General features: G+C 36.6%; 1 protein-coding gene across 1 annotated transcript; it reads left to right on the forward strand.

The window, feature by feature from the left end:
• The first annotated feature begins 1,096 nt into the window (after nt 1-1,096).
• Nucleotides 1,097-21,048, forward strand: LOC105032490 (endo-1,3;1,4-beta-D-glucanase). The gene is made up of 7 exons (XM_010906944.4): nt 1,097-1,340; nt 1,460-1,481; nt 4,140-4,266; nt 14,391-14,481; nt 14,640-14,729; nt 14,886-14,986; nt 20,745-21,048. Exons 1-7 carry the CDS (start codon nt 1,190-1,192, stop codon nt 20,883-20,885), a joined length of 723 nt encoding a protein of 240 aa, XP_010905246.1. The 5' UTR covers nt 1,097-1,189; the 3' UTR covers nt 20,886-21,048.
• The last annotated feature ends 2,565 nt before the right edge of the window (nt 21,049-23,613 follow it).

Below are 23,613 nucleotides of genomic sequence, written 5' to 3' on the forward strand. Positions count from 1 at the left end.
AACCTTTTGGTTTGAGGTGGTCTATCTGATTGTTTTTAATTCCGTTGCTTGCTCTTACTTTATCATATCTATAGAATGCAAATATCAAGGCTTATATGCACTGCAAATAAAAATTCTTATCTGTTATGAAGTAAATTTAAGCAGCAATATTTAGATGTAAACTCATATATCTTTGGGAAATCGAATACAAAGTCGTAGGTGTTTGCTAACCCAGAGAGACCAATGTGATGCTGCTAATGCTGCTGCTTGTCCGAATTTAGACCTCCCCTTCAAGAAAAAGTTCGTAGGTCCGTCAGAGGTGATAATCTACATATCATATTCGGAGCATGTTTGTTGGGGAGGAGTTAGACTTAGGCATAGGAATGGGAATGACTTTTGTTTCAGTCAATTTGTTGAAGAAAGTTTTATTTCCACTCTGATTTTAGGTATGAATGAGAAATTTTAATTTTCCAAAATTTAATTTTTATTTTTCTCTAATTTTTACATTTGATTTTGATTTTAAATAGGGATGGCAATGGATCGAATATAGATCGGATTGGATCGTATCGGTATCTATCTGATAAATAAAAATCTCATATCCATATCTATCCTGCACTCTTGATCAGATTGGATCAAGTAGAAATTCGAATCAGATCGGATATATCTAAATAATATAAAATTATTATAATTTTGAATGAGAGATATATATTATGATTATATCGGATCGGATTTAGATCAGAACATACCATTATCTATGTCTGATCCAAATTTGTTTCGAGTATTTTTTTTTTATAGAACCTATGCTTGCTCGGAGTTCTAATCAAATCGGATAAAATCTATCTCATTTGGACCGATCCGATTGGATATCCGGTAATGACTAAAATTATCACCCCCAATTCTAAATTGAACATGAATCAAATTTCAACATTACCGTTCTGATTCTCATTCCAACCTACCACTACGACTATGACTGAGGTTCCAATTCCAGTCGTGGTTCCTCAGCCGGTTTTAGATTTTTCACGACTAACTTTAAGATTCGTGCAATCTACATTTAATCGGTGATCACCTCCTGTTCCTGTCATTTCCCCTCCGCCTGCCGATATAAACGTCTGAAAGCCTGCTTGCTGGGGCAGGCTCTTCTTTGCATTCTTATCTCTAGTCCTCCAACGCCCCAGACAGACCCTCTCTTTCGCTCCGTGTGGAAAGAAAGATGGCGAGCTCTCAGTGCTGCGCGAACCCACCGACGCTGAGCCCCGGCAGCGGCCAAGGCTGCGTGGTGGACGATCTCGGGGGCCTCAAGGCCTACACCGCCGGCTCCCCCGATTCCAAGATCGCCATCATTCTCGCCTCCGACGTCTATGGTACTCGCTCATTCTTTAAAACGCAACGGGATCGATCATTTCCTTTTAGATTTTTTTTTTCTTTTTCCCGTTCTAATCGTTAACCATATTCTCATAACTTTGATCTGTCCTGTTTTCAGGGTTTGAAGCTCCAAATCTGAGGTATGGACTATTATCTATTCTATGATCAGAATCTTGTGCTCGTCAGATGAACATTAGTTTTATGAGACTGCGAGTTTTCATTCCAATTGGTTGGTAGAGAAAAAAAATTGTCAACAAGTATGAAAAGAGGTAGATGTTATATTTGGTATCTTGTATCTGGTGGAATATCAACATTTTCTTCCTTCTGAAATCACATACTTGTTTCCAACTGACGGGATGGCTTAGTTTTCTTCTCCCCCAAACACCACCCCCCCTCTTTTTAAAGTGTTTTTCTATGTTACATGCTTTAGCAGCTTATCCAAGATGGGCAGAGCAATTGCGTGAATCAGATTCTTAGAAGATTTTTGTATTATAACGTGTTGATTCTGTTTCCATAAATTGATTGAAATTGTCTATGGGCGTTAGAGATGTGGCGTGACTGTATTCTGAATTTGTTCGGCTCATTTGTTGCCTAACCGATCCAGCACTCAAGAAGGCAGACCCACAGAACCATGGAAAGGATCGTAAAATTTGTAATATATCTAGCTATAAAACATAGAATTACTGGTGATAATTCTTATCTGTGCGTCTAGTGGCTCCAGTAAGGAATAGTTTAAATCTCAAAGCAGAAATTTACAGAAATGAAAAATCGACACTTTTAAGTAAAAAAATCTTTGAAAGCTAGTAACAAGAAATAATGTAATGATGGAATATCATTGAAAATTTTTGATAAAAACCCTGTCAGGTACAATGGTATTGACTACTCATGTTTTGGAGATTGCATATACACAGATGCACTGGGTCCATCAATTTCAATTAATCAGTGAATTGTTTATCCTCAATCACTTCTTGATCAACAACAAAGCAAGTTATGCCCATGTTCCATGATGTACTAAATGTGAATCTTTTGTCTTTTTCCAGCTGTCACCATTGACAACATAGGTTATCAATGAGAATCCAAAAATTAACCTAATCATATCAATGAGAGACTTTTCAGTTGTTATTAATTTTGGAATTTTCTTTAACACTGGCTAGTAATGCTTATAGGTCATTTTGGAATCAAAATGAAGTCCCATGCACTTACTACTATTTGAGCAAAAGTGGTTTCCTTAATATTTGACTCATCCTCAGAACTTGTTGGATACATTCCAATAGACCATAAATATCATAGTAGGAATGTGGCCATCACATAAGGGTTTTCAAACATGAGTTCTACAAATAATTCATGAGTCATACATTTCATGTGAGTACCTCACATACTTAACAATTCACCCATTTTTTCAGATTTTTTTCCTTTTAACAGCTATTGGCTTAGTCATATGCTTAGGCTTTTAGGGGTAATGAAAGGTAGACTATGTTTCTTGGGCTGCAGTAGGTTTAGCATGAACTTATTTAAGGAGTGAACTGATGATGATTCCAAATAATTTGGAATGCAAGAGAGCCTAGCAAGCATTGGTATATAAAGTTGTGCATATTGCAAAATTTTGGCATCAGTAATGATAGGAGCTTGTCTTTTATATTAAATTGAATTGTCTAGTTATATTGTTTAGAACTCAGATTGTGCATACAATTATAGAAGTGATAGATTAATTTGTAATACATTAACTAAAGAAAAATGGGTATTGAAAGAATCAGTGAGCAATAAGAGTTTTTTCATTGATTAGGAGGCATTAGAAAGCAAATTCAGTTTGATTTTTGGATTTAATGCAGCTCTCAAGTAAAATCCTGACAACGAATTTTTAATATTATAATGATAGTGATTAGTGATGCTTGGGGGGAGAGCAAGTTTCCAACTTATATTATTTACCTGAAACAACTTATATTATTTACCTGAGATTGATTGATGTTGAGGAGAGGCTTGATGGAACAGAAGACAACATTTTTATGGCTTTAAAATTTCAATTAATCATAATCTATCTCATTTTAAATGGAAAAAGTTTTCTTAAAGAACAACAATTTTGAGGGGTTTAATGAACTGCACGGTAGTGCAATTTGCAATTAAGACTACCAATAATTTGACTACTAGGACAATGAAAAGCTTCTTGTGGTTATGGGGCTATGGCAACCAGCAGTTATTTTGTTAGGTCTGATAAAGAGTCAGTTGCCAGTGAAGCTTCAGTTTCAGTGGCAGTGTAGAGATTTCTACGCTCTATTGTCTGTGCGTGCGTGTGTGTGCGTGCGTGTATGCGTGCGTCGTGTGTGCGTGTGTGCATGCATGTGTTACTAAGTCTATTTTTATATCCATAATTGGATAAGTGTGTGTGTGTGTTACTAAGTCTATTTTTATATCCATAATTGGATAAGTGTGTGTGTGTGTCTGTCTGTGTGTTACTAAGCTATTTTTATATCCATAATTGGATAAGTGTGTGTGTGTGTGTGTTACTAAGTCTATTTTTATATCCATAATTGGATAAGTGTGTGAGTGTGTGTGTGTGTGTGTTACTAAGTCTATTTTTATATCCATAATTGGATAATTTTTTTATTAAAAGGTTCTTGTTGTAAATATATTGGAAATTTTTTATTTAGAAAAACAGATTTTGATTTGGTAAACATGCATATGCCTAGACTCTTGACATAGTTTGATTGCAGGCTTTCCATCATCTTCTGTTGTTTCTTTTCCTTCTGTTTGTCTTTCTGTAGATTGGTGCATACTAAAACCAGTAATATGTTACCTTTCAGGAAAATTGCAGACAAAATTGCAGGTTCAGGTTTCTTTGTGGTGGTTCCAGATTTCTTTTATGGGGAGCCTTACGCACCTAACAATGCTGAGAGGCCGTTGCCTATCTGGATACAATCTCATACTACAGTTTGTTTGTTACACCATTCATGCATATACTATTTGATTTTAATAATTTTTGAGAGGAACGTTTATGGCTTTACTGATGAATTGTATGTGCAAAGCTATGTTGCTAGTATGAAAGAAATCTTTTTTTGCTGATACACTGATGGATAGCAAAGTACAAACTACATACCTGCTGCAGAAAAACCTTTTGCGAAGGTCAATTGAAATTTGAACATGAAATTGATGGTTATAACTAATCGTAAGGTTGAAGTGATAGCTGATCATTTATTCAACGTGGAAGTCTTCTCTTATTAGAATTTTGAAAAAATATTCTTTATAGGATTTTAAATCAATTGGAATATCAGCTTTATAAGAAAAATGAGAACTTCATTTTCCACTTGCATGCATTTATTGTTGTCAATACAATTAATGGATGGTATAAAGCTTTTGATCTGTAAATCATTGAATAGTTTTATGCCTTGAAACAGATTGCTGAATCACTAAATGGTTAGAACAGTATCTATTCACTTTACCACTTAGCCATTCTATTGTGTGGAGCATGATAGTTTGAACAATTGAAGGCAATACTTCAATCATTTATGGGGTGCAAAATTACTATTAACTACAAGACAAGGAGAGAAGAAAAATATCCATGAGTGTAGATAAACAAAAGCAAGGGTTATGATAATCTTGGTTACCAACAGTGGGTGCCGGTGTGGGAGCAGATTTGGCTGCAGGTGTGGGGATGTGGGTCTCTTAAATGCTTTTTTAATAAGAAGCAATCAGAGGTATGAGTTTCCAATGAGACTTTGATGAGTGTGTCATCCTAAGCAAAATAATCCTAATGTAAGATGTTGATGATGATAGAGAGAACAAGAGAGAAAGAAAGTTTTGTTTGATACCTTGAACATATTTTTTAAAAATAAAAGAGAATAAGTAAAAGAAGCGAATATGGTTGATGCAGGAGAAAGGTGCCAGCACAACCTTTAGGGCGAGATAGCCAAAGTAGAAGCAAGTTTAAACCAAATATCGAACTAAAGCTAATTAGAGAGGAACTGGAAGCTATAAGATAAAGCAGAAAGGAAGTACAGAACTAATTCGAACAAGAGACCAGGCTATGGAATAGCTAGTAGCTAAACCTTGCTATCAAATGTCTTGATCGATGTTGGGAATCCACCAAGGATGTTTGAAGGATGCCATGACTTGCCAAAATCCACTAGCTTGCTGTTGACATTTCCTGAATCTACAATAGTTTTCTCCAAAATCTAATAAAGCTCATGAGAATATACCACCCAAGAGAGAAACATCAAATGTGCACTTCAGAGAAAAGATCTTTGTTGATTGAATTTTGAGTACTTAAATGAGGTATTTATTTAGGTTCCGTGTCCCCTTACATTGATAGCAACTTGTGGGTGTCCTTAGAATCAAACCAGGACTCAAATTACATCAAAAGATAGTCTTCTAGAACTAGTTTTCACTCCTTAGATGTGTTCTAGACACAAAAACTAGTCTTCTAGAACTAGTTTTCACACCTTAGATGTGCTCTAGATGCAAAAACTCATTTGACTACAGTTATTTTGCTATCTGAGATAAAATGTTCGCACCCGGATGCTGTTATTGATTCCGTGGTTGAATAGGACTATCTTTTGGCATGGTTTCTACGAGTAGTATCTAATGGTAAGGTTCTGGCTATGTAATTTGATCTGATGGTAGGTTTATGGCAGTTAGATTATAGACTGGACTGCATAGACAGCTTCTGTAATCAGGCCATCACTTCTTCATCCAAGTTTTAGTTCAGATGATTCAAAATGCATGGGAAAGCTAACTCAATGCCAGACGTATTGGAAGAGGTTTGAGTTTCAAAATTTATCTAACCATAGCAAAGTCGCCTTTTGGACTCCATGGACTGCTTGGAACACTTACCTACTATTGATCTAATTTGCAAAATTTAAGTCCGCTGGGTACTTGTATGTCAAGAGCCACCTCATATCCTCCTTTCACCAGACTAGTGATGGTTTGGAGGTTGCATGGGAGCCTTATGACAGCAATAGGTCAGGACCCGGCTTGCATCAGCTCCCTCAGTTTAGACAAGTGCGGCTTTAACAAACTATTCACTTGGTCTTCCTTGTATATAATCTAATTTAGGTTCTGCAAATTTTTAGATGTCGTCCATTCTCGGACTTGGCCTCTCTTTCTACTCAACTATAAATTTTGATAGGGTTGGTTTCGAGGAAGCACTATCTACCAATCAATGATGGTGGTGATGTCTCATAGCTTCTTCTCTAGGAGTGGTAAGAACTAAAAATTGGACTCTGTCTACGCAACAACCTATGACCTCACCCAAAATGCTAGTCAGAAGGTGTCCTTTGGATTCTTTGGCCCAGTATAATTATCAAGATCTACCTAATGTATAGTTGATATGGGACAAAATACATGCCCGCGCGGATCCTCACATACTCCTGTTTAAGCTATGGCATCTTCATTAGTCTAAGGATCTAAATCCATTTAAATCTAATCACAAACACTACGATCATCCTGTGATCTACCCGAATAGGCTCTTGCAGCAGTGTCCCCTTGTCCACATGGACCATGGGTCGGGTTTGCTTTGATACCATTTGCAACAAGCAGGATCTCACCTCAAAAGTCTAGCTGGAAGATGCTATTTGGGTTGTTTGGCCCTATATAAGTATTTAAGATCTACGTGATGCATAGCCAATAAAAGACTAAATGTGCCCCCATAGGTCCTCATAGTCTACATCTTGATTGTCAAAGCATGAAGTTAGATTATTGATGTTGAAAATAGGGCTGAGGTAGACATCCTCTTGAAGGTCGAGCACAGTCAATTTCCTAAAAGATCCAGTTAGGTATCACTTTGGTTCATTGTGGACGAGAACTTTATGTCCAGGCTTGAGTTGAATGCTTTGTCACTTTTGATTTGCATGGTCTTGGTAAACCTTTTTTGCTTTTGATGATCTTTTGGACCTTGTTTTGGATGAAGGAAAAGTTGGATGTGTTGAGATAAATTTTCTTCTTAGATGGAAGTTCTAATCAATACTAATGAGGGTACTAGGTGTCATGCTACCATGATGTTGGTCATGCCACTATCTTGAATAGCAAGTGCCCTGTTGAGGGGTTCTATTATGTGCAAATTTGGCTTGAGATAGAATTGCATCCCAAGTGATTGGGTGTTCAGCAACAAGACTTCTACTAGATTCTTTAAATTGCAATCGAGGACTTTTGTTTGACTGTTAGTCTAATGGTAAATGGCACTTGAAAATTGAAGTTTCATGCCCAATTTTGTAAAGTGTCTTCCACAATTGACATGTAAACTTGACATCTCTACCGAACACAATGGTCTTCGAGATCCCATTAAGATCAGTTACTTCATAAAAGAGTTTGGCATTATGCGAAGCATCGCTAGTCTTCTTAGAAGGGATAAGTACGCTATCTTGTAAAAGAGTCGGTTCCTGTGAAGTCCATGCTTAGGTCTTCCCAAGGATGTTCAAGACTTAGTAAGGAAGTTTGAAGTCTAGGTGGCAGAAAATGAGATTTGGCAGTTTGGCAAATATGACACTCTTGGATTGCCATCAAAATAGTCTAAAATTTTGAATCACTACAAATGCAAATCATACATTATAAACTATAATTTAAAATATTCCAAAAATCCTCCCATGATTTAACATTTTAAAAAAATGTGTAAAATACTTGAAGCATGCATTTGGGCTATGAAAACTACGGAATATGTAAAGGTACCTTGCAGCTTTGACCATTTGCCTACTATTGTCATGCTCCATTTGTGAAGCCTGTAGTTGACAAAGTCTTGAACTAAGGTCTTTGGCGTGGATCTCACATGATACACAACATAAGCTTTGTCAAATCCATTTGGATTAGCACATTATTGCCTTGTGTTAGTATCTTGGATTCATGAGTACTCCAAAGAAAACCAATCTCATCAGTTGCAGCCTTATAACCACACTCATATAGTCAGTATTATGCAACATAGAAATACCCATCTTAATTTGGCTATGAACTGATTGAAAAAATCACCTTTCCTTTTGTTGTTGCATAAAAATGCTTGTACTAAGGTGGGAATAAGGAATTATACACTTTTACTTCTCCCATCACCCGTAAAATATTTGTTATTATTTGTTGAATTTTTATCTTGTTCTCTCTATTTGGTAAGGTTGGGTTACTATTTTTAGGTGATTATGTAATAAGCATTTGTCATTCCTCAATTACACTTGCCTTTCTATATGTTCAGTATGAATCTTGTATTCTTGCATTTGTAAGATTGTAAGTCAGTAACAGTTTTTGATATTGAATATTCCAATCCATATATATAACCTTATACTTGCAAATTCCAGAATAATAGCATGCTTTAAATTAGGTAATCCTCGTATTCTTGAGAAAAATAACCCCATACATATATCAAATAAGACTTAATCTAGTTTATTGACATTTTCATCACGTAGAGTGTTATATAAATTGTTAGAATTATGCTTATTTAATAAGTCTTTATATAGGAAGGATATATTTAGTATGTCCCTAAACTTAGTATATCTTTAAACATGATATGTACTTGCTTTCCAAGTATATATTTCTTTCTTGATATACTTGTTTATCATCCATGTAAAGAGATGGAATCTTATTAATGAATTGAATTCTTTTTGAGTTTTTTCTTTCAACATGGTATTAGAGCAGTTGCCACACCCTCTCCACAATCCTAGCCCTCTGCCGCCTCTCCTTCCATAATAGGCCGCAGCAGCCCTTTCTAGTTGCAGTAGCTTTTCGCCGGCAACCTTCAAAGCCCTAGCCACCAAGGTTCCAACTCTCTTCTCAAAAAGTCTGTCTTGTTCCTTCTCAAAGCCCTTTAAACCATTGCCACCGCTACTTTTCGTCTTCTCGTCAGCCTTCTTCATCGCCCTCTTCCTTCACCATTAGAGATCTCTGGCGATGGTTGCCTTTGGTTCTTACTGGAATCCTAGCAGCTGCCTAGGACTTTGGATTCTTGTCTTTGCTGGATCCTTACTACTGCAGTCTTAAAATCAATCAGTTCACGCTATAGCAGTCCATCCTTTTCCATCTTGGAGGTCTAATTAATGATTCTGCTTGTTGTTTGCTGAAATCTATTTGTAATTCTATAAGATTGGCTAAGGGACCTTTTATGCATCCCGAAGAGCAATCTATTCTTGGACAAATCAATGTAGGTTCCTTTCTTATGCCATGCAAAAGTTCTTTACCTATTTTGCTGTCTATCTACTAATCACGGAAGTGGTATACTGCTCGTGATTTCTCTGGCTGCTAGGTAAAGGAATCCTTCCTTTCATCTTTTACTGTCTGGCTGTTTGATTATTTTTGTCCTCCTCTCTGGCTGCTATGGCATCTCTAAATCACGATAATAAACAATTCTTGACATCTCCGACTCTCGATTCTGACGCTACAATAAGGAATCTAACGGCGACTATGGTAAAGCTCAATGGCACTACTTTTTGTGGGCCCAATCATTCAAATTATTTATTGATGCTCAATGAAAGGTGCGACATCTGACTGAAGATCCTTCAAATTCTAAAGATCCTACCTATGACGACTAGCTGGCTAGTGACTGTTGTGTTATGTTATGATTATTGAATAGCATAGAGCAAAAGATTAGTGCTGGTGTCATGTTCCTGAAGATGGCTAAATAAATTTGGGACACCCTCAAAGAGATGCTGTGATAAATAAGACCATCATAAGTTTATAACACTATTCACTCCATCATTCGAGCAATTAGTTGATATTTTTAGCTAAGTCTCTGTCTTTTGGTATTTTCAACTTTATGTGTAACAAGCTGGGCATATTTGATATATATGCTCCAGCTTGAGGGGGAGTATTAGAATTATGCTTATTTAATAAGTCCTTATATAGGAAGGATATATTTAGTATGTCTTTAAACTTAGTATATCTCTAAACATGATATGTACTTGCTTTCCAAGAAGTACTTTTTTTCTTATGTACTTGTTTCTCATCTATTTGAAGAGATAGGATCTCATTAATGAATTGAATTCTTTTTGAGCTTTTCCTTTTAACATAAATAAATATCCTGATCATAGCAATTAGAACAAATGATAAGAATCAAATAAATTACTTAGTTAATTATAAATAAAGACAACATCAATCAAATAGGTATTGAATAAGAATCATTATTGTTCATATAAAATAAGCATTTTAATGAAATAAAAGCCAAATAAGGATTTTTAAATTTTTGTTGTTGATATATCTACATATCTATTATTAGATGGTGAAGCTTTTTATAACTGTTTTTATCCTTTTGCTGCCAGAGAGTTTTTATTATTCAACTTTTCATTGGAAACCAATAAAGTTGCAAGATGAAGAGAGTATGAGGTACCATGCTAAAAAGAAAAAAATCTTTATAGTATGATAAAATCACATCCATCCATTGAATAACACTTTCTCTTCAATAATCACTTTGGAGGTTCACAAGGTGGTTGTAATGACGATGACAAAATACAGTGGATGTAGTTCACATCGACTATCATGAGGGGCATTTTCATCAATTTGATTGAGTATAGCTGGCATCTAGTCTCCCATTGGACAACAAAGTAGCAAACGAATTAGAACCCCATTCAGAGTAGAACTATCTAAGGAGGCAATTCTGCCACTTTAGCAGCTACCACATGCTCCAACTTCTTTTAGGGGGTGTTTGGTTGGGGAGAGTGGGGGTCTAAAATCAGAATGGGTGACTCCCATTCTAACCGTTTGGTTGGGAGGAGTCCCATTCCGATTTCGATTTCAGGGTGGAATAGGAATGGCTCAATCTATATAGAACTCAATCCCTACTCTCCTCTATGGATTCAAATTTTCATTCCAATTTCGATTTCGATTTTGATTTCGGTCACGAACCAAACGCTTCGGGGGATTTGGCATTCTGATTCTGATTTCAAACCATTCCGATTCCCATTCCCATTATGATTCCGGTTGCGAACCAAACGCCCCTTTATTTCATTTCCCCGTTCATCTTGCTTGCTGATAAATTGGGCATCCCCCTTCATCATTCCTTTCTTTCAAAATATGGAGCTTTATCTAAATGATTATAATAAACATCTCAACCTTAGTAATTGGAACACAATAAAAAAATTCAAAAAAAAAAGCCATAGTCAACTAGAAATGAAGACAACATCAATTAAACAAGTATTCCATAATAACAATTATTGTCATTATACAATAATCATTATAATCAAATAATGGTCTAGTAATGATTTTTAACTTGTTATAATATCTATATATCTACTATGAAATATCAAAGCTTTTTATAACTATTTTCTTCCTTTTGTTGCCAAAGTTTTTAAGAGTTCCATTTCTATTAGAAACCAATACAATAATAGGAGGAAGAGAGTATAAAAAAGGTGTAAACTCATGCTAAAAGGAAAAAAAAACCTTCATTGCTATCACATCCATCCATTGTACAGCTCTTTCTCTTGCATAAAGCATTGGGAGGTTCACAACGTTGTTATAGCAGCTATGAAGGAAATAGAACGGGCATTACTCTTTCTAATTAGCATAATGATCATTCTTTGAAACATAACATACCTAACAAGCGTAGGATCGCAAAGGCAGATGTCATTCATAATGAATGTAGTTCACTTTGACTATGTATGAGGGGCCAAGATATTAAATCCTGTGGGACGGAGGTATTCTGGTATCTTTATGGAACGGGATGTCCTACTGTCCCGTTCCATCTCGATAGCCATTCCGATCATGCATCCCGGTAGATATCCTCTATCTCTCTCCTTTTTTTATTTACTTTCTTTTTTCCTTCTTTTCTTTCCTTTCTTTTACCTTCCTTTCTTTCTTTTTTTCTTTCTTTTTCTTATCTTATCTTATCTTTCTTTTTTTTCCTTTTTTCTCTTTTCTTTCTTCCTTCTCCCTTTCTTTTTCTTCTCCCTTTCTTTCTTTCTTTCATTTTTCTTCTTATTCTTTCCTTTCACTTTTTTCTTTTTCTTTTTTATCTTCCTTTCTTTTTTTCCTTGTTTTTTTGCTCTTTCTTTGCATGGATGGGTTTCGGAGTTCCGACCTCATCCCGGTCCCATTTTCTCACAAGAATGAGATTAGATGGCCGAGACGCCTCCTGTCTTGCCGGGATGTAAAACTTCATGAGGGGCATTATCATCAACTTAACTTTCTTGGATTCTAACAAGTACAATTGGTTTGTGATGCATAACATCCTGCCCATCAACAAAGCAATAAAAGAAACAGAACCTTGTTTAGAGTGGCAATTCCATCATTTTATAAGCTAGTCCAATGTTAACTTCTGCTCTATAAATTTGCCATTGCCCTTCATTGTTCCTTTCTTTTAAACCATGGATTATTATCTAAATGTTTAATAAATATCTTGATCATTAGCAATGATAATACAGAATAAGAAATATCAAATGAATCACTTTGTCAACTTGAAATCAAGACAATATGGATCAATTATGTGTTCAAGAATAGCCATTCTTGTCTTTATACCATAATCATTGTAATGAAACAAAGGTCAAATAATGATTTTTAACTTGTTAATTTATCTATATATCTACTACTAAATAGCAAAGCTTTTTGTAACCATTTTCTTCCTTTTGTTTCTGGAGTGTTTTTTGAGTCCTTACTTATTAGAGGCCAACACGATTATGAGAGGAAGAGAGTTCTAAAGAAGTGTTGAATTATTCTAAAAAGAAAAAAAAAAATGGTCATTGTATCATGAATCACATCCATCCACTGAACAACCCTTTCTCTTGAATGAATCACTTGGATGTTTACAAGGTTGTTATAATTGGTGGTGATACATATAAAATGAGCATTACTCTTTCTGGTTAACATAATAATTATTTGAAAGATTGCATATCCAACATGAGCAGGATACCAAAGACAAACGTTGACCATAATGAACTTCTTTCGTGTGGACTATCCATGAGGGCATTTTCATCAAGTCAATTTTGCTGGATCTTACAAGTGCAACTGGTTTGAAATGTCTGACCTTCTGCTGGATGACAAAGCAGCAAAAGAAACAGAATGCTGTTTGGAGTAGGACTACTTGAGAGACAATTCTGTCACTTTAACCACTGCCCCACCCTCCAGTTCCTTTTCTTTCACTCCCCCTTTGATTCTGTTCTCTTGTACATTCTGAGTCTCCATCATTCCTTACTTCCAAACTTTTCCTAGTTTTCTGCTTTCAAATAAGATTACGTTGTAATACTAAAATTATTTGAAACAAATAATATTATTTTATTTGGAGTAGGTGAGATTTGAGCAAGTAATGACATTTCTGAGTGGAGCAATCAGGCATATCTAATCCTTAATATGCTCTGCTGATGCTCTCTTGGAAATGGAAAGCTTTACAAAGAAATGATTAGATGTCAGACAACTGTTTCGATGCTATGGACTAGCTTAACAATGAAGTCGCCAAGAACAGGATTAAGAAACTAAAAAAATTGTGTGAAGTTGTAATCTAATTTGATTTCCTTAAGAAGTTAAAGAAGTGTCATGCACAGGCTAGATATGGTCATGGTCTTGGAAGCTCTGGAGTTGCCTCCAGGATATTTGAGCAGCTTGTCATGAAGTTATTCCTGCTTCATTTAGGTCTGGCATGATGTAAATAAAGGTGGCACTTTGCAGGTTTTTTTTTTCTTTCCCTTTGGCACTGCTGGACTGCTTGGGGTACTTTCCTTCAAGGACTTTCTGATTGTGACCATACACATTGTTCAAAGACTTGACGCTATGGGAGCATGCTATTGTAAAGGATATGTCTGATTTTGTTACTTTGTAGCAAGGTGAAAGTAGTGCATTATGTGCCATTGGTGCAAAGATGTCTCCATAAATAACGCACTTCTAGAAGGCTAGCATGCCCTTACGTGCAGTAAGCTCTTACTTGGTCCAGTTGAAGCAATATAACTGTAGCCATATCCAGTAGATGTAATAGAGCTCAAATCTAGCATTATATGCGGTTGACCTGCAATTCCTGGGATGGTAATTACTTAGTGATTTCATCCAGTTTTGATCATATATAAATTATAAGATTTAGTTGCATTTGACATTTTTCTCTAGTTTTTTCTTTGAAAGTTTTTCTAACAGAATGTTGAAAGTTAGCCACTGATAACTCATTGTCTTTGTAGGCTAAAGGATTTGAAGATGCAAAATCAGTTATTGCAGCTTTAAAAAGTAAGGGCATTTCTGCAGTTGGGGCTGCAGGCTTCTGCTGGGGTGGTGAGTTCTAGCCACATGATTTTTGAATCAATATGAACTCATATCAAGGATCTCACATGAGATTATGAGAAATTGATAATAAAATATTTTGTGGATCAAAATACTTCTGTAATGTTTGATCATGTGTATGTTGTTTTCAACTTCATAAATCTCTTTAGCCAAAGTGGCTGTGGAATTGGCGAAAGCTGATGAGATCCAAGCTGCAGTGCTCTTACATCCTTCATTTGTATCTGTCGATGATATCAAAGGTATGTATTTCTTTCTTAAAAGTTCCTACTCATACTTTCAATTGAGGTTCTCATCCCCACAGAATTTATTGTTTAAGAGAGAATTTTTTGGCATGTGATGCACCATTTAGTTTTTATTTCTGTTGTATGAAAGATGTTTCATACTTTTTTTCTCAGAGGTTAAATGCCCCATTGCTATACTTGGAGCTGAGTCAGACCATCTTTCTCCACCTCAATTAGTGAAGCAGTTTGAGCAGATTTTATCTGCCAAAAAGAGGGTAAGTGATCTTTTACATTTGTATCCTGATCGCAATCTTTTATTTTATTTTAACTTGACTGGGTTCGATTTGCCTTGCATAGAATACAAATTTACTTACAAGATTATAATGTATTCATACCAGCTTATGTGATGAATGCTTGCAAATCGATATATCTCTTTCCAGAAAAGAAATTGCGAATGGCATATTAGACTGGTTTTCACATATTTTGCTTAATTTCTTGAGTAAACCCTGAGTGGCTATTGGAAATCCAAATTCTTTTTTGCTTTATTTCCCAACTGACCGTGAAGATGCACAACGCCCTCTTTTTTCCCATGACCTGTATGCATTTGAAGAAAGCAAATCGTACATATGAGAGAATACATTCAGCCATTTTGAAGCTTGACAACTATAGCTACCACATAAAAAAGCCAAAGTTGTGGCAAGTACAAAAGATCCAGTAGGGGAAGCTAGAATGTTTCATCTTCAATATATCCTTGAAGAACCTTTTTAATGACATGTCTTAGAGAGTCCACTATGGTAAGAAGAAGGGTATATGATTCCGAGACTTTTTCTTTCTTTAAAGAAATGTTCTATGAAGATTGTTTTATATTGTCAATAATAAATATGTTAATAGATAAAATTTGCAAAAGTTTCACATCCAGTTGATTTACTGATCTTATTTGTGTCTAAAGTTGCATTGTCTACAAAGCCACTCTTAATCAATATATCTTTTTTTTTAAAATGACAGTGCAAAGTACCTCATTTAAGGAGGCCATAATTATCTAATGACTTGTACTATGTGATAGGTGGTAAAGATGAGGATAAGTTTTCTCTTGTTGGATGCCGAAATGATATAATAAAATCAAAACTGAAAAAGAGATATGCTGACACTTGCAAAGAAAAGAAGGGAAAGAAACTACCTACCAAGTGAACAGACCTTTTGTTTTTTTGGATTCATCTGTGTTTACAAAATGAAGCAGACATAGCTACTCAGTTAAACTCAAACTTCTGTTCCTGTGCATTTTTTTTCAAATTTATTTTGGCCTTTTAGGAAGCAATGCATTTGGAAAAATCTGAAACGATTGATGGTAAATTGAATTTTGAGATTTTGACTATGTTGATAATAATGTGTATATATTCCTAAAACGTGCGGTCAACTTACATTTCCAGGTAACCCATTGTGTTTCTGACCTGGCATTTTCAATTTTTACATGGGTGCATAATTATTCTTTGCACTCTCATTATGAAAATCATATTCTAAGAGGGTATGGGTAGCAATTTGTGAGATGAACCTGCCTACTCTCCCAGACCCATCCAAAATAAACAGGATTTCTTGAAGGTTTTCATAATTGGTTCAGATCTGTGCTAGCTGAGATCAGTTACCTAAATTGCTCAGAGTATAAGCATCTCGGTAATGTTTAAAACTGAGTCGCAACATGATTCAATGGAATTCACATTGAAAAGGTCGAGGAAAGCAGGATTCTAAATCTAGATTGGGATCGAGACTTTGCTTTTCTTGGGAACGAGGAAAGTGAGGGGTCAATTAGGCTACATAGGACAGTGGGAGATAAAAGCTCCTAAAATCTTAGAATCTCTCAAATCAAAAGTTAGTTGGAGAAGAATGTACCTTAGTTTGATATAACACTCAATGGTGGATAGACTCTAGTCCACATCATACGTATTGTTTTACTTTTATAGTTAGTTGAAGGATCCTAGTTTTTTAATTTTGTAAGGGAGTGGGATTTCAATAGCTACCTATCCTCACCAAAGTTAGAATAAATATTCTAATATTTAGGGACCTATTTTTAATCTTACTCTTATTTAGTTGGGTTAATTTGGAAGCAACAATTTCAAATTATGAACCTGAATTCAGACCAGGTAAATCAAAAAACCTATTAACATAGTCTGAGACTCACCTGGTTATAAGCAGGTTGGTATACGGGTCTGACTATCCCATGTGACAAGTCACCATGGGTTGAAGAAACCTTTAAATCCATCCTCAAACTCTGGGGATAGTGTTTATTGTCCGATGAACCATGGCTTAAGCAAGGATTTACATGATTAGGAAAGGTATGCAATTAATGGTCAATGGAATGAATAAAATATAATGAAGAGAAAAGTAGAGGGGAATGTGCATTTAGGATCTATCACATCCCCTTATTCACTTTACTTTCATCTCCTCAACTTTCACTCTTGGATGCCTAACCCTAAATCCCATATTTTTTTGCCTTTTCCTTCTCAAGTTATAATAAAGTAATTGACAAGTGAGCTACTAATTGGTTTGGCAGGTTGGGTATGGATTTTTTCTTTTCAACCAAGTATAAATGAGTTAGTTATGGTTTGAGGGATTCTTGACCCTACCTAACATGACCAATTGCTACCCTAAAGAGGCCCTAAGGAAATTAAAGCTAATCAGTTTTGACTTTTAAAATATGTGAATATTTATTCCAGAATACGATCGTAAGATCTGATTGGCTTGTGACATAGTTACAGGACATGTAATCTGTGGCTAGAAAAAAATCTTGCTTCCATGCATCGTGTCCTAGCGATCTTATATCATGAGCTGCAAGCAGTAAACTTTTTACCTAGTACAAGTGAAAGATGCTTTGATGCTGTTGCCTTAGTTCATGTTCTCCAATTATTCCACATGTACTTTACTAGATGCTCCCCTTTAATGCTAAAAAACTAGGGTGCAGGATAATATGAAGTGTAACACTGAAACTCATGATTCATGGATATCCTGTGGTATGTTCAATATCAATTGGGCACGTAATATACGGGCGTTGAAGCCTTTGTGCATTGTATGGAGTATGGATATCAGAAGTAGGTGACAAGGGGGTCTCAAATGGGTGTATGACGAGTAGTAATATTGCTAGAGGCATGGGCAAGAAACACATGGACATATCACTTTTTGGGCTTGTGGTGTATGGCATGGACACTTGGATTATAATATAGATGCAAGCTATCAGTACATTGCTTGGTTAAGGTGGGGCTGAGAAATAGCATGTTAACTTTCCATTGTAAGAGAGGTAATTTTGAGAACTTCTAATGCTTAATTAGGAAGACATTATGTCAGGGCAAAAAATTGATGATTTGCTTGTTGAGTCCTTTTTCTCCTTTTAATGGAATCTCATGAGTTGCCTTTACCAGTCATGGTCATATACTCATATTTAAGATAAACCATGTATATCCTTCTGATTACTACTATCTATTCGTTTGTTTATTTTGGTTGATTTATCCTTCTATGCAATGTTTTGAAATCCTATCAACTTGCTTGGCCCACAACCAAGACTATCCAGGCTGGGCCAATCAAAAATTGTTATTAACAAAAAGAACTATCTAGCAAATTAAGTGGATGGTTCAACCACTCAAACCATCTAAATTGCATCGTTTCATTTATGTGGATCAGAAACTCCTGAAGGCGATATAAAATTTTAAGAATTAGGGAAATATTTTTCATTTAGGGCTTAATCTTAGATATGAAATGGTGACTGTCTTAGAGCCTCATTTGATCTCTACCTATGCTATGAAAAAGCCACCATCTCCTTGACCCATTTTGCCATGGTTGTGCCATGTAAAAGGGATCGTGCTGCTGCTCTGCATCAAGGGTCAAGGGAGAGAAACCAGTTCATTACATTGTGGGAGAGGAACTAGGACACTACCTCCAATGTGGGAACGAAAGGAGAACAAGGACTGTAGGGTTTGGAATTGAAGGTGAACACGTGATGAGGAGAAGAGACCATCTCACAGCCAAATCCTTTTCTTCTGCTTTTTCTTCTTCTTCTTCTTCTTCTCCTCCTCCTCTCCTCTTCTCCTCTTGAAATGTTATTAGACCTGAAAATTGGAACTTTGGAGATGAGATTTAGAGAGGGCTTTTGAGAAGAACAGATATTTGCCTTGGTTCCTTCATAGTCTACGCAGTCGAACTGGGAACTGGTGACCCGACGATGAAAACATTTCAAGCTGCTTCTAGATGATAGAATATTGGATAGATTCCAAGATATGTGATTAAAACAATTTCAGAAACACCCGTTCGAGTGAAGTTTGATGCTTGTGGAATGGGTGGATGGGCTATGGCAAATTAATTACTTGATCAGCCAAGAGACACAAACATGATATATAACAAGAGGCTAAACTCATGTTTTGGGGTGAAGAGAAAGGTCTGCCATACTGCCATGCTGACTTTTTATTGTCCCATACTTATCATTCTACACCATTACTGATATGATATCAATGTTTGGTATATTTGCTGAACCGGTCCATATTGCTTCAAACTAAAAGCGGAACTGCCTTGCATTAGCTGGTACTGACCAGTACCACCAATTTCGAGTGGCACCATGACTGGGAGTGAGAATATAGTATTGGAAACTTGTCTTGGTACGGGGTGCATATTGTACCGTAAACAACCATATTGTACCGAACCAGATAAGGTAATGATACAGTTCTTGGTACAGGTTTTGCAAACCTTACTTGAGAGGGTCTTATATTGATCTGAATAGACGAAGAGTCTTGTATGTGGAAATCTGGTGAAGATCCATGGGAACAACTAACTTGCCCTTTGTATTCTAAACAAGAAAGCATGTTTACATTATTTTGCATCATGAACGTAAAAATCTAAGGTTTTTTTTTTTTTTTTGTCTATGTAAATTCAATTAGATGGTGGGATTGCTTAGTGTCAGAACTGGGAGTGCAGGAGCAGCGGGAGAAACAGATATTTCAAATACATTTTTAGTTTACTAAGAAACCGCTTAGGAGGCAGTTGGGGGTGCTGGATTTTGGTAAGCTTGTGAAGCAGGTGCATGACCCTAGATATAATATTTCGGCTACTAAGTGGGAAAGTGAAAGGGGAGAAATCTCTTCCACAACAATTCTGGATGTTGACTTGCTTTCTTGTGAGTGCAAAATAATCAGGTGCTTTGTGCAGGTGCTTGTTCTTTTTAAAAATAGCTTCTCTTGTAGAAGGAATCTAGGGCATTTAGTTATTTGCAATTTGCTTGAACGGAATCATTTATAACAAATTCATTTAAAAGATACCTTGGAACTGACCTCCAAGAATACCAGACCAGAACACAAAGGCAAGGTGGATATTATAATATTTACTCTTTGTTGGTTCTAAGAAGGATTCTCATCACATTAGTTATGTGATGCAAAGAAAGGGTCTAATGAAGGACTTCTCTCTGATCTCCTGTGTATATTCATGTATGGTTTCTTTTCTAAGATTACACATTAGATTCTTGTTGTCATGTCACTAATAGCTTACCCAAGTTGGAATGAGCACAAGGTCCATGCATTGATTGGACTCTTAGTTAATGGCAGGGGCTAAAGTTGTTAAATTGGTCTGCAGGGAGTACTAGTTTGCATGAGGTGCTGTGGTGGATAAGTGTAGTTATGTATGCATTCTGAACTATTTGGTGCAGGGTGCCACTGTCAGGGCACAGAACACAGAAAAGTCAAAATGTTCCTTTTAAGGTATCCCACAAAGTATGCCTGAATCAAGAGCCAGTGTAATGTAGACCACGAAAAACAATTTTCCAGTCTCCTTCTGTACCTTTATAGCTGTGTTTATATGGACACAAACATGTTAATCCAATCTCCACAATGATTTAAAATAGTTCTACTTCCTCGCTTCTGAGGGCGACATTCATGTTGGACCATGTGGAAGTGTCACCCGAATATTCTTAGTTTTTCGATGATGACTTTGGAATAGGTTTTGCAACCTTTCTTTTGACCAATTATGTATCTAATCACTCTAAGAGTGTCTTTTTTTTTTCTGCAGGTTAGTTACTTTGTAAAGATATTTCCAGGGGTGGCTCATGGATGGTCTGTCAGATACAAGACGGATGATGCATCCGCTGTTAGAAGTGCTGAAGAGGCTCATCAAGACACGCTTGACTGGTTTGCTAAGCATGTCAGGTAATCTTCAAAACAGTGCATGTCCTGCACTTCAGTAGATTTTATCAATCACCACTCCATGGACTTGTTGGACTAGTATGAATTGAACCAGACTTCAGGATTTCCGATGTTGCTTAAAGCATGTACAAGGGGTTTCAATATTTATGACAAAGACTCAGCTTTTCCCATTTGCAATTCCAATTACTAATTGCATAAATTAATATCATGGTCTGCATTTTAATACCCCTCTCATTCCAAAAACCAAAATTTTATCGATTTTATTAGTTCTCGGTTACTATAGCATCTCTAGTATTAGTTTCAATCTGTCGTGGTGGCACCAGATTGGGTCTGTAAAGGTCATGCCAGGGGCTCAAAACTGATCTGCCCTTGAACCATCAAGAGTATTATCTGCTCTAGCTTTGTTTTCTTTTATCAGAACGCAGTAATACAACAGCGAGAATGGAATGGTTCAGAAAATTGGGAAATCGTAATTACGTGAAAAGGTTGTATTGAAGAGGTGCATAAACGACTGGCTTAAGCGACTTCATGCTTTGTGGTGCAGGGATGCCAAAGGCTTCCAGCAAAAGCTTTGACCACCATCTCCACCATCTTCCCTTCCAATCATCAGTCAGGAACACGAGATTTGCTACCTCAAGATCTTGGTGTTAGACGAGCAATAGCTTAAGAGCTCTTAAGGAATGTATGCAAGACTTGATATCAATTTGAGCCTCAAAATAGGAGGAATTGGGCTTAATCGGTGCTAGATTTTTGGAGGTAGGTACCGGCATCAAACAGGCCACCATAGCAAACCTGAAGTAGTCCAAGTAAGATTATATTGATGTTAGCTTGGCCTCCAGAAATTGTGTAGTGGAATTAGAGTTTAAGAGAGCGGCACTTTGTAATCCAACCGGATTGGCACTTGACTTTTGAGTCTTTGAAGGTTCAGGTTTTAGCCAGCGGCATCTAATTAGAGACTTATCTCCTTGTACCGTGGCAAAGGCACCCCAGTCCAACTCCACAGCATCATCAGAATGTGCTCATCTTCCTCTGCCTCCTTAAGGCAAGAGTGATCCAGGCACTTGGTCAAGCTATTCTGCAAGTATAGATGCAATTCAATTAACAAATTTTCATGAGTACCTCAAATGATCAATTTTAAAAATAAGACTACAATCTTTGAAGATCTAAAAGACACGTGTTACCAACCCTATAAATAATAGTGATGGATGGTGATCCATTAATCATTTTCTATTGATACAGATCAAAGGCATGCAAAATGAAGTTGAAAAGCCATGGCCATCTTCTGAGAGACTGACCACTAAATAGCTTGCATGGTCAACCTCCACGAGCTTCTCTCCTGGTGGCATCATGAAGGATATCGATGTCCACACCATCAGGAGGAAGTTGAACATACCTCACCACGGATCCCCTCATAAAACAGTTCCTCACTGACATCTGCAAAAATGTATCAAGGAAAAAGTTTCAAATTCATTATGATAACGTGGATTTTTAATGTACCAGGACCTGTAAAACCTACATCATTATGCACAATTGACCAGGAGATGGAAAAAAATAAATTTCAGATGATTTTTTTTAAAAAATGCATGCTCTGTGACAGTAATAATCCTTAGAAAGCTACATGGGCCCAGCTTAATTATAAGAAATCAAGTAGTTAGAAAAGTTGGAAGCGGGGGATGCTATTGATGATGGAACAAAGTCAGAGCAAGCCACAACAGTTACAATCTTATCAAACTGCAAAAAATCTAAAGGATTTAGGCCAAGATGTTGCTGTTGGATCCAAGGCATCCTTCAAAACAGCAAACTGGTTATAAATGTTAATGGGGAGATGACAAATTGGATCACAACATATAAAGATTTAAAGCAGGGGGATCTTTTGTCGCCTCTCCTCTTCATTTTAGGTGTAGATATCTTGCCTAGGATAATGGAAAGAGCAACGTCAAAGGAGGTCATAAAAGAGATCAGTGAGGAAAGAACGGTGGGAAAGATCGCATGTTTACAGTTTGCGGATGATACTCTAATTTTCAGTAAGACAGACGGAAAATATATGAGGAATCTAAAATTTCTCTTGTATTACTTTGAGTTGATAACAGGTTTGAAAATTAACTATGAGAAAACGTCGATGGCTGGGATTGGGATTAGTAAGGATGAAAGGGCTATATTCGCAAACCTAATAGGGTGTAAGCAAACAATATTTTCGATCAGGTACTTTAGCCTCCCTCTACATTATAGAAAGATGTGAGCTTAGATTGGATTGGACCGCTAATTATCATTGAGCGAGGATCAAAATGTGGTGATTGGACTTTTCTAATTGAAAAAGTTGAGAGAAAACTAAGCCCTTGGAGAGGAAAAATGCTAGGTATCGGAGGCTGATTGGTACTAATCCACATAGTGCTTGGAGCAGTTCCAATTATTGGATGGCATTGATGTCCATCCCCACTCAGAATATCAAAAAATTGATGCAAGAAGAAGAAGGTTCCTATGGAGAGGACATGTAGTACCCGACGCATGTAGGTCTTAAACCCAAAAGCCCAAAAAAAAAAAAAATGAAGAAGACTCCCTGTGGGAGTCTTCTTCCACCATCGACGACTCCTAATCAGAGTCGGAAAGGCCGTCGGAGAGGAGTCAAACTCCTCTCCTCCGGCTCTATTTAAGGGGGAGACCCTTCTCCCTTCCTCCCATCGTGAAAACTTGGAGCGAAACGGCGAAGATCGCTAGAAATCGCCCGTGAAAACTGT

The sequence above is a fragment of the Elaeis guineensis genome, chromosome 7 (genome assembly GCF_000442705.2).
Source record: "Elaeis guineensis isolate ETL-2024a chromosome 7, EG11, whole genome shotgun sequence".
In the NCBI taxonomy this organism is placed as follows: Eukaryota; Viridiplantae; Streptophyta; class Magnoliopsida; order Arecales; family Arecaceae; genus Elaeis; species Elaeis guineensis.